At 43.1% G+C, this 12,320-nt stretch overlaps 1 protein-coding gene across 2 annotated transcripts in view; it reads left to right on the top strand.

Annotated features, from left to right (window-relative positions):
* Nucleotides 1-12,320, top strand: part of slc4a1ap (solute carrier family 4 member 1 adaptor protein) — a 183,646-nt gene that overhangs the window by 54,102 nt on the left and 117,224 nt on the right. For both annotated transcript variants that reach the window (XM_072500163.1, XM_072500164.1), the window contains one exon: nucleotides 5,108-5,168. In XM_072500163.1, the coding sequence (XP_072356264.1) occupies nucleotides 5,108-5,168 (61 nt within the window). The remainder of the gene's footprint in view (nucleotides 1-5,107; nucleotides 5,169-12,320) is intronic.

Below are 12,320 nucleotides of genomic sequence, written 5' to 3'. Positions count from 1 at the left end.
TGTTTGAATCAGTAATACCCACATGTCCTGTGGCCATTTCATTTGTTTAGCTACCTTCTCAAATAAAATGAAAAAGGCTTCCACTTCCTTCTCGTCAAACCTTGGCAATGCTTGGACATATTTAAATAGATTCCCACCAAGCCTTCGACTATGACGCTCTTTCTCACTATCCTCACCACTATCATCCAATTGTACGTTTCCCTTTATGTCTGCCAATTTTAACTGATTGTCATGTTTCATGGCCATTTTCTGAAGTTCAAATCTCTCTCTTTATCTTTCTCCCTGATCTGTATCTCCCTTTCTTTTTCTTTTTGTACTGCTAGGGCTATTCTTTCTTTTCTCCTTTCTTCTCTCTCCTTTTCTTTTTCCTCTCTCTCTTTCTCTTTCTGCGCTCTCTCTTTCGTATTCCAGCCGCTTTAATTCTTTCTCATGTTCCATTTGTTCAATTTGCAACTGAATTTTTGCCATTTCCAATGAGCCAAACTTTATCTCAGGCAACTTTAAATGCTTACCACCACCATAATTACCTAATCTTTTCGCATTTTGTCAGGTAATGTGAACCGCAATGTTTTTGCCAGACCCAACAGTCTGCATTTAGTCTCTGTCCGTAAGGCATCACATGTCACCGCGTCCAACCCCAAAAACTTCTGTGCCTCCGAAAGAGCCATTGTTCACAACACTCTCCCCACTTAAACTAAAATACCACACCGGAAAAGCAACAATCCTTCACTGTCTTTAAGTTCACAAAAGCCAATCCAATAGATAGACTTTTAGCCCCCTCGAGCCCCCAATTGTTATGGGAACAGGTGTTTTCAGAACCCCAAAATGTATCATGGAGTTCAACCAACCTGATCAAATCATTGTGCACTTTGAATGGCGTGCCACATGAACAGGCCTAAGATCATCACTCTTGGCCCAATCTACCTCAGATTACCCTGGAAGGGTGAGGTACCTCAAAATTTGATATTCTGTTTCAAACTGCAACTATGCTACTAACAGGATGCTGCTGTCAAGGCAAGAATGCAGTCTGCCTATCACACAAGTGAGTCATGTGGTATGTGAATTTCGGTGCCACTATGATGCTATGTATGTAGGCCGTAAGTCTTAAAGACTGGCAGATCATATCAAACAACACGTCCCAGCCGGTGTTCACAAAGGCCAAGTACAGAATGTACGCAACCAGCCTGTGCTTGCAAAACTCAGTGTCCGACATTATATGTGACTCGACGATTGGATGATGTTTGCTAAATAATTCTCAGTGCATGAAAAATTACACCGACAACCAATTTAAGATTGTCATGCATTTGTGTGTACTGGAATCTACATATATTAATACGTAGGGCCGTGTTCTTTGCAACCAGAAAAAACATGTACACACATATTGTCCCAAGTAGACTTACATTAACACGACAATGAAGTTACTGTGAAAAGCCCTTCGTCACCACATTCCAGCACCTGTTCGGGTACAGAGAGAGAGAATTCAGAATGTCCAATTCACCTAACAGCACATCTTTCGGGACTTGTGGGAGGAAATCGGAGCACCCGGAGGAAACCCACGCAGTCATCGGAAGAACATGCAGACTCTGCACAGACAGTGACCCAAGCCGGGAATCAAACCTGGGACCCTGACGCTGTGAAGCAACAGTGCTACCCACTGTGCTATCATGCTGCCCTATACACCTGTTTCAGCTAAACAAAATAAGCGACAGCCAACCTATGGTTCATTCCTCAAGGCAATGCCTTGAGCAATCAGAATCGAGCTTCCTGGATTAAAATGTGTTAAAGGCACTATGTAAATGCAATTTTTTTTGTTCTCGTCCTCATTCAAGCCTCTAGTACAAAATCTGTTACTCTGAAAGAGACTAACTTTGCAATGAAACATTAAGCTGAGGCTTGTCCACCATATTAGTGCTTCAGGTGGCTCAATGATCCAGTGGCAATATGTATGATAAAAATATGAAGATGAGTAGGGAGATTCCTTCATTATCTGGACCAATATTTCAACCATCATAGTAACGCCCTACACCCTACATATGTATTGATCCTTGAATATAGAAAGCATTCTGTGCTGTCCTAAAGCAGGAAGGGGAAACGACTGAAAGGAATAAAGATGGACATGATTTTGATTTGATTTGACTTAGTATTCTCACATGTATTGGTATACAGTGAAAAATATTGTTTCTTGAATGCTGTACAAACAATGCATACCGTACATAGGGAAGGAAGGAGAGACTGCAGAATATAATGTTACAGTTATAGCAAGGTGTAGAGAAAAGATCAACTTAATACGAGGTAGGTCCATTCAAACGTCTCATGGCAGTAGGGAAGAAACTGTTCTTGAGTCGGTTGGTAGTGACCTCAGACTTTGGTATCTTTTCCCTGACGGAAGAAGGTGGAAGAGAGAACGTCCGGGGTGCGTGGGGTCCTTGATTATGCTGCCTGCCTTTCCGAGGCAGCGGGAATTGTAGACTGAGTCAATGGATGGGAGGCTTGTTTGCGTGATGAACTGGGTTACATTCACAACCTTTTGTAATTTCCTGCGTCTTCGGCAGAGCAGGATCCATACCTAGCTGCGATACAACCAGAAAGAATGCTTTCTATGGTGCATCTGTAGAAGTTGGTAGGTGACATGCCAAATTTCCTTAGTCTTCTGAGAAAGTAGAGTCGTTGGTGGGCTTTTTTAACTATAGGGTCGGCATGGGGGGACCAGGACAGGTTGTTGGTGATCTGGACATCTAAATTCTTGAAGCTCTCGACCCTTTCTACTTCGTTCCCATTGATATAGACAGGGGCATGGTCTCCACTACGCTTCCTGAAGTTGATGACAATCTCCTTCGTTTTGTTGACATTGAGGGCGAGATTATTGTCGTCGCAACAGTTCACCAGATTCTCTATCTCATTCCTGTACTCTGTTTCGTCATTGTTTGAAATCCGACCCACTACGGTGGTGTCATCAGCAAATTTGAAAATTGAGTTGGAGGGGAATTTGGTCACAGTCATAGGTGTACAAGGAGTATCGTAGGGAGCTGAGGACACAGCCTTGTGGGGCACCGGTGTTGAGGATGATCGTGGAGGAGGTGTCGTTGCCTATCCTTACTGATGGGTTGCCTGTGGGTTAGAAAGTTAAGGTCCAGTCGCAGAGGGAGGAGCTGAGGCCAAGGCCACGGAGTTTGGAGATGAGTTTCGTAGGAATGATGGTGTTGAAGGCTGAGCTGCAGTCGATAAATAGGAGTCTGGCATAGGTGTCTTTGTTATCTAGATGTTCCAGGGTAGAGTGCAGGGCCATGGAGATGGCGTCTGCTGTGGACCTGTTGCAGCGGTAGGCGAACTGTAGTTGATCAAGGCAATCCGGGAGGCTGGAGTTGATTGGTGCCATGACTAACCTTTCCAAGCACTTCATGATGATGGATGTCAGAGCCACCGGACGATATTCATTCAGGCATGCTGCTTGGCTTTTTTTTGGCACAGGGATGGTGGTCGTCTTCTTGAAGCAGATAGGGACCTCAGATTGTTGTAAAGAGAGGTTGAAGATGTCTGCGAATACCCCCGCCAGATGATCCTGAGAGTGCCCGCCCGGGTATCCCATCCGGGCCAGTGGCTTTCCGAGGGTTGACCTTCGAGAAGACTGCTCTGACGTCTGCAATGGTGTTCTCAGATACAAGTTCATCCGAGGCTTCTGGGGTGGAGGGCTTGCTCTCGCTGACCTCTTGTTCAAAGCGTGCACAGAATGCATTGAGCTCATCAGGGAGGGGTGCCTTGGAGCCAGTGATTTTACATGCCTTCATCTTGTAGCCCGTTATGTCTTGCAGACCTTGCCATAGTTGGCGGGGGTCCGTGTGGCTAGCCTGGGACTCGAGCTTGGTCCGGTACAGTCTTTTGGCATCTTTGATAGATGATGGGAAGGTTTGGAGAGATAATAAAAAAGTTAGTTAAAAAGATGTGTTTTGGGAGGATTTGTGAAGCTAGAGAGCGAAATGGAGAAGCCATTGGGAAATTTGAAAGAGTACTATCAAAGTGGTCGAAACCTGTATGTAATGGTTGGGCGGTGGGGAATGTGGGAAGCATATAAAGAGTTGTAGAATCCTGGAAAAAATCCTTCCCCAGATGATCTTACGTGCTGGAACAATTGAACCTTTTGAGATTGAGCTAAATTTTTATTTGATAAGAAGAACATGGCGCAAAGACAGGGAAATGGAACTGAAGTCCAGATCCACCATCATTTAGTTGAATGATAGAACAATTCCAAGGCTGAGGTGTAATCCTTTTGTTAGCACAAGTTCCTAAAAGGCAAAAATGTGAAGGCAGACAAATGCACTAGAGGTGGTGGTAGTGGCTTGGTGAAGCCAGGCTATGGAAGGAACTGAAGATAAGGATCCATTGTGGATAATGGAAGCAATTGTCGGTCAGTGAGGGTGAGACGCTCACCAAGTGTAGCTTAGTGTGGGACACGATGCAGGCAGCTGAACTTCAGTTCCACTTGGGGTTTATGGAAGGTTCAGGATGAGCTACTGGAAAAGGGAGTCCCAAGTGTAAAGGTGACAAAGAAAATATAGGTTTCAGCACCAAAGAACCTTGCAGTGTTTCAGACAGGGAAGTGAGAAATCTCGGAAATGGAGACAATGTAGGGTTTGGAGCTTTGTTCTCTGTCAAACAGAACACCAATGTTGCACTCCAATTAGTCGAAACAAGTGGACAAGGAGCAGGATGAATTCAATGCAAAAAGTATGGAGTTTATAGCGGGGCCTAGGAAACAATGGCTTTGATCTTCCATTGTTGGTGCAAGTTTTGACATCTGCAATTTAGCATTGGGCGGGCAACCTGACAGCACAGTCGTCAGATGAGGGCACATCAGTGAATTAGCATTTTACAAATTATTATCTTTGCTATGTGCACGGTACCTGCCAGGTTTTTGTATATACTAGTCGCTGCACTTCATTGTGTATGAGATACCTTTAAGTAATTTGCGAGTTTTGATTTATAACTACAAGTCCTCTTTTCTGTTCCTGTGATGTGAATTATGGAGCACTATATTGTTTAATTAACTGAATAAAACCAAAAAATTCAAAACGTCTGCTATTTGATCTCTTTTCATTTTTTTTCTTTACAGGCGAAGAGCTGGAATATGAGTATGATGAGCGCGGCTCTGGTATTTGGGTCTGTCGAGTCAGGTATAGTAGATTTTATTTGAGAAAAGTAGTTACTAAAGACACTAGCTTTGCAGTTATGACTTCCTTAAATTACATATGATATTTAGTGAAGTAATAGCTCATCCCTGACTAGCTGTAGAATGGTACTTTGACTGTATCATGTTTGGCTTTCCTTATTTGCCATTGTTCCCCTATGGCAGCAGAGAGGAGGCCATAAGACATGAGTCCAATATCCAGCATTCTTACAGCATAACAATCATAAGCACAAACACTGGATAATGTCTCTTGCGTCCTCCCAACCGCTTCACCCTTTTCGCTAGTGTAAAGTTGTAAAGATTAATTGTAGTGCCCTTACCTCAGCCCCAACTAACGTCTTTCAACTCTGCTTCGACAAAGGATCAGAGTTAGAACCTCAAATAGAAACAGAAAGTGATAGAAAAACTCAGCAGGTTTGGCAAGCATCTATGGCGAGAGAAGCAGAGTTAACATTTCAAAGGCAATAAGGCTCTTCTTCAGAACCATCCTGTTCGGTAATTGTTCACTTCGCCATCGGGCATTGTTTGGTCCGTGGCTTTCCTTGCCTGGTGGGGATGCTTGTGATTTTGCACATTGAGCCATGTTTCAAGTGCAAATAAAAGGCCTTTTTAGCCCCACTGCCTGGATTCTGTTAGCTCTTGTAGTTGTTGAGATCATTAAGTTTTAGAGTGACAATTACCTTGTTGTGTCAGGAATTCAGAAACTGTAGCGTACATTCAGACATTCTTTTCGGGAGCCCACGATTGAAACCAAAATGTTGGTGTTCCAACATGATCTGCGGGACCGGAGAATCCAGCGCATAGAATACTTGGATTTCCATTCAATGAGGTGTCAGACGAAATGTGATAAACAAGTTAAGTACTCATTGAGTTGGGTGATATCTCACGTGGATAGGGGATTAGTTCATAACGGACAGGAACCAGAGAGTAGGAATAAATTGGGCATTTTTGTTTTCAATGTGAGAAGTTGTGGAGAAAAGAACAGAATAAATGGCCGGAGTGAACTCCACAGCTCCTCGAGCCTGCTCTGCCATTCAGTACGATCATGGCTCATGTTCTGGCTGGACACTTTGCTGGCTTGTTGCCGTGTACCTCCATTCCCTTTTATTCCCTTTTGGTTTGTTTCTAAATTCTTCTCTAGCGTCCACTGAAAGTAGCTGACCTAAGATGACATTGTACTCAAAACAAAGTGCAAATTAGGTGAAAGCTTGATTGAAACTGCTTCCTCATCATGCATTGTACATTATGTTTCCTTCCATTCTAACCAGGTTAGCCATAACTCTGCCGGAGCAGATTGAAATTAGAAAATGGGGAGCAATAGTGCGAAAGGACTTCATATTTCTTTCCACCACACTTGACATGTAGTTTACCAGAATGTTGCCTGGTATGGAGGAAAGATCTTATGAGGAAAGGTGAGGGACTTGAGGCTGTTTTTGTTAAAGAGAAGAAGGTTAAGAGGTGACTTAATTGAGGCATACAAGATGATCAGAGGATTGGATAGGGTGGGCAGTGAGAGCCTTTTTCCTCGGATGGTGATGTCTAGCACGAGGGGACATAGCTTTAAATTGAGGGGAGATAGATATAGGACAGATGTCAGAGGTAGGTTCTTTACTCAGAGAGTAGTAAGGGCGTGGAATGCCCTGCCTGCAACAGTAGTGGACTCGCCAACACTAAGGACATTCAAATGGTCATTGGATAAACATATGGACAATAAGGGAATAGTGTAGATGGGCTTTCGAGTGGTTTCACAGGTCGGCGCAACATCGAGGGCCGAAGGTCCTGTACTGCGCTGTGATGTTCTATGTTCTATAAAATAGTGCACCATTCAGTCACTGCTGTCTCTAAAATAAAAAGCGTGGTTGCCTCCTAATTCATGTGCTGACATTTGATGAAGTACCTGTACAGGTATATAACTAAATTGAAGGGCTCAGTGGCCAAAATGAACAATGAATGACTGCGAGTCATAGGGTTTATTAATTATAAATTTAAAAAAACAAATGAATTAATCTATATTAACAATGGCAGGACATTCTGACGTGTTGTGATCGCAGAATGTGGGAGTTCCTGGGCATCAATGTGATCCAGGCCATATACATTTGTATTAATGCCAACGACTTGAGCTTCAGCTCAGTCATTGAGTTGGAGTCCGAGCTGCTGACACTGCGACGATGTGACTGTAAGTGAGGCAGACAGGGGATTGAGAACGTAGAAGTGGAGGAACCTCAGCCCTTGCAATTCTCAAATACATTTTCTTGCAACTTGTCGGGATGAAATTGGGGGCTGCAAGATGGATTAGTGAACTCATCACGACACCATGGTACAGGAAGCCATACAAATGGGGGGGATTTAATGGGAATGTGACAGTAATATGGGGCAGTATAATGATGAGGATTGATATAGTTCTCTGCATTAGGAGCTTTAGTCCAGACGGCTGTGTTACCTTCCTGGTGCCAGGCTTTGGGACATTGGTTCAGGACTGGAAAGAAACTTGTAGTCTAGTTATTGTGGTCCACATTGGTACCAGTGGCAGAGATTAGGGATTATGAGCAGCTCGGGGCTCAGTTAGAAAGTAGGATCTCAAAGGAGCCAGAAGCAAATTGACATATGGTAAGTATAATTAGAGCTGACTGCATGGCTCAAAGACTGGTGTGGGAGAAATGGGTTCCAATTTATGGGACATTGGCATAAGCACTGGGAGAAGTGAGAGCTGTACCATTGGTACGGTCTTCACCTGAAATGTGCGACTTATTTAGCTACTGTAGGGAGAGTTTTAAACTGAACAGTGGGTGCAAAGGATTGCGTGAGAGATGTTGCAAATCAGAGGATGACAACAAGATACTAGAGCACGATAGCAATTTGGGTAAAGATAGCTTCGACAGGAAGGGAACAGACATAAGAGCGCACCAGCGATAAGACCAGTGATTGCAAAAATAGTAAAAAGACAGAGTTAGGCTCTGTATCTGAATGTACACAGCATTCATAACAAAATGGCTGAATTTTTATCCTGGATAGAAATAAATATGTATTAACTGATAGCTATCACAGAGACATAGTTACATAATGACCAAAGCTGGGACCTGAATATTGCAAGCTATTTCACATTTGGAAAAGACAGGAAACTAGGCAAATATGATGGGGTAACTCTGTTAATAAGAAATGTTATTAGTACAGTTGTGAGCCTTAGCTAGAAAGAGCAAGAAATAGGGTCAGTTTTGGGTTGAGTTAAGAAATAGGAAGGGTAAGAGGTCACATTTGGGAGGAGTTTATATGCCCTCTAACAGTAGTTGCATGGTAGAACAGGTTTCCAGGAAGAAGTAAATGGGACTTGTAAAAAACATACCATAATCATGGGCAACTTTAATCTGTGCATAGATTGAACAATCAGATTGGCAAAGGTAATTTGGAAAATGAGTTTAGAGTCTATGCAGGGCAGTGTCTCAGAGCAGAACTTTCTAGAACCAACAAGGGAGTGGGCTATTCTACACCTGTTAATGAACAATGAGACAGGATTAATCAATTACCTCATGGTAAAGAAGTTTGAACGGGTGAAGTGTGGATCTAAGAATGTTTTAAACCTGATTAAAGGTAATTATAAGGGCAAGAAAACAGAACTAGCTAAAGTGAACTGGGAAATTGGATTAAAAGGTAGGGCAGTAGAGATGCAGTGACAAACTTTGAAGGCGATTTTAATAACTCTCAGCAAAATCTTGTCCCAGTGAGAAAGAGATTCTGAGAAGTGTGCTGAATAACAAAGTTCAGGACTGTACCAAATTGAAAGAAAGACTGTACAGATAGGTGGTAGGTCAGAGGATTGGTCAGATTTTAAGAACCAGTAAGGAATGTCTTCAGAAAAAAATGAGGGAGAAAGTTGAGGATGCTCAAAAGCTAGCTAGCAATATAAAACAGATAGTAATGGTTACTACAAGTATTTAATAGCAGGAAAAGAGCAACTAAAGCTTGTGTTGGTCTTCTCGAAAGTGACTCTGGGAAATGGATACATCGAAACATACATAGAAAATAGAAGAAGGAGGAGGCCATTCCGCCCTTCGAGCCCGCGCCCCCATTCATCATGATCATGGTTAATCATCAAATTCAAAACCCTAATCCCGCCCCCATACCAACCCTCCCTGAGCAGGCGGCGGAATGTGGCAACTAGGGGCTTTTCACAGTAACTTCATGTGAAGCCTACATGTGACAATAAGCGATTTTCATTATAACTTTAGCCCCAAGAGCTATATCTAATTCCTTAGGGGCTGGTTTAGCACAATGCTAAATCGCTGGCTTTGAAAGCAGACCAAGGCAGGCCAGCAGCACGGTTCAATTCCCGTACCAGCCTCCCCGAACCGGTGCCGGAATGTGGCGACTAGGGGCTTTTCACAGTAACTTCATTTGAAGCCTACTTGTGACAATAAGCGAGTTTCATTTCATTTCATTCTTGAAATTACACATCGTTTTGGCCTCACTTACGTTCTGTGGTAGTGAATTCCAGATTCGTCACTCTCTGGGTGAAGAAATTTCTCCTCACCTCAGTCCTAAAAGGTTTACCCCTTATCCTCAATCTATTACCCCTAGTTCTGGACTCCCCCACTAACGGGAACGCTCTTTCTGAATCTACCCTGTCTAATCCCGATGGAATTTGTAAGTTTCTATGAGATTCCCTCTCACTCTTCTAAACTCCAATGAATATAATACTAACTGACTTAGTCTTCCTCAAAAGACAGTCCCGCCATCCCAGGAATCAACCTGGTCAGCCTTTGTGCACTCCCTCATAGCAAGAACATACTTCCTCAGATAAGGACACCAAAACTGCACACAATACGCCAGGTGTGGCCTCACCAATACTCTATACAATTGCAGTAAAACTTCTCTTTTCCTATACTCAAATCCACTCGCTATGAAGGCCAACATACCATTTGCTTTCCTTACTGCCTGTTGTACCTGCGCACTTGGGGCTGGTTTAGCACACTGGGCTAAATAGCTGGCTTTTAAAGCAGACCAAGGCAGGCCAGCAACACGGTTCAATTCCCGTACCAGCCTTCCTGAACAGGCGCCGGAATGTGGCGACTTGGGGCTTTTCACAGTAACTTCATTGAAACCTACTTGTGACAATAAGCGATTTTCATTTTCATTTCACTTCAGTGACTAATGCACAAGAACAGTAATGTCTCGCTGAGTATTCACCTCTCTCAATTTACACTCATTCAAATAATAATCATCTGCCTTCCTATTTTTCTTACCAAAGCAGATAACCTCACATTTATCCATATTCTACTCCATCTGCAATGCATATGCCCACTCGCTCAGCCTTTCCAAGTCCTGCTGATGCATCTCTGCATGCACCCCACAGCTCACCCTCCCACCCAAGTTTGTATCATCTGCAAATTTGAAGATAATAAGTTCCCTTGTCCAAATCATTGATATATAATGTGAACAGTTGGGGTCCTCGCACAGATCCCAGTGGTATCCCACTAGTCACTGACTGCCAATCAGAAAAAGACCCATTTATTCCAACCTTTTGCTTCCTGTTCGCTAACCAACTTTCTATCCATCTCAAGACACTACCCGCAATCCCATGCACTTTAACTTTAGATAGTAATCTGCTATGTGAGACCTTGTCGAAAGCCTTCTGATGGAAAACAAGGAAATGGTAGAGGCATTGAACAGGTTTTTTATGTCTGTCTTCACTATTGAAGACTTAGAAAACTTTCCAAATTCTTGTAAATCAAAAGGCGAGTGGGAGGGAGAAACTTAAAAGAAATCACCATCCCGAGGGAAAAGGTGCTGGGGAAACTATTGAGAGTTAAAGGCTGACAAGTCCCCTGGGGCAGATGGATTGCATTCTCGTGTCTTCAAATAAGTGGCTGCAGAGGTGCTACACTAGATGCATCAGTTATAACCTTCCAAAAGTCCTTAGATTCTGAGCAATTCCAGTGGATTGGAAAATAACTTATGTAGCACCTTAATTCAAGCAAGCAAAGTGACAAAGCAGAAAACTACAGACCAGTTGGCCTAACATCTCTCATTGGGAAATTGCTGGGATCCGTTATTGAGGCGGTTGTAACAGGGTATTTAGAAAATTCTAATATGATCAGGAAGAGTCAGCATGACCTTGTGAAAGGAAAATGATGTTTAACTAATTGATTAAGGTTATTTGAGGAAGTAGCAAGCAAAGTGGTTAAAGGGGAACCTGTAGATGTGGTGTGCTTGGATTTCCATAACGTTCTACAGAAGATCGGAGAACATATTAGCATGGATAAAGGATTGGTTCGCTAACAGGAAGCAGAGAGTAGGAATAAATGGATCTTTTTCAAGTTGGCAAGTCGTGGAGTGCCATGGGCATCAGTGCTGGGTGTCAACTATTTACAATCTACATTAATGAGGGATCCATATATGGTAGCTAAATTTGCTGTTGACACCACAAGAGGTAGGAAAGTGAGTTGTCAAGAGAAAGCAAGTAATCTACAAAGGGATATAGACAGGTTAAATGAGTGAAGACACATTTGGCAGGTGGAGGACAATGCAGAAAAATGTGAACTTGTTCACTTTGGCAGGAAGAATAGAAAAGCTTCAATGGAGCGAGATTGCAGAACTCGGTGGTACAGAGGGATCTGAGTGTCCTGGTACATTGCCCTGGAAGGCAAATGGAATTTTGGTGTATATTGCAAGGGGAATGGAGAAAAAAATTAAGGACATTTAACTGCAGCTGTACAAGGGCCCTGGCGAGATCACATCTAAATACTGTGTATACTTTTGATTTCTTTATTTGAGAAGAGATCCATAGAATCTAATCCATAGAATACCTACAGTTCGGAAGGAGGCCATTAGGCCCATCCAATCTCCACCAACTCTCGGAAAGAGTACCCCACCTAGGCCCACTGCCCTGCCCTACTGGTTAGGAAGAATATCACAGCTGTACTGCAGGAGGACACCTCAGAGGGCAGCGAGGCTATATGGGGAGAGATCAGGAATACGAAGGGTGCACTCACACAATGTTGGGAGTTTTCTTCAGGCCTCCCAACAGCCAGCAGGAGATAGAGGAGCAGATAGGTAGACAGATTTTGGAAAGGAGTAAAAGCAACAGGGTTGTTGTGATGGGAGACTTTAACTTCCCCAATATTGACTGTGACTCACTTAGTGC

The sequence above is a fragment of the Scyliorhinus torazame genome, chromosome 4 (genome assembly GCF_047496885.1).
Source record: "Scyliorhinus torazame isolate Kashiwa2021f chromosome 4, sScyTor2.1, whole genome shotgun sequence".
Lineage (NCBI taxonomy): Eukaryota > Metazoa > Chordata > Chondrichthyes > Carcharhiniformes > Scyliorhinidae > Scyliorhinus > Scyliorhinus torazame.
Note: the sequence above shows the minus strand (reverse complement) of the source record. Positions and strands in the feature narration are given on the sequence as shown.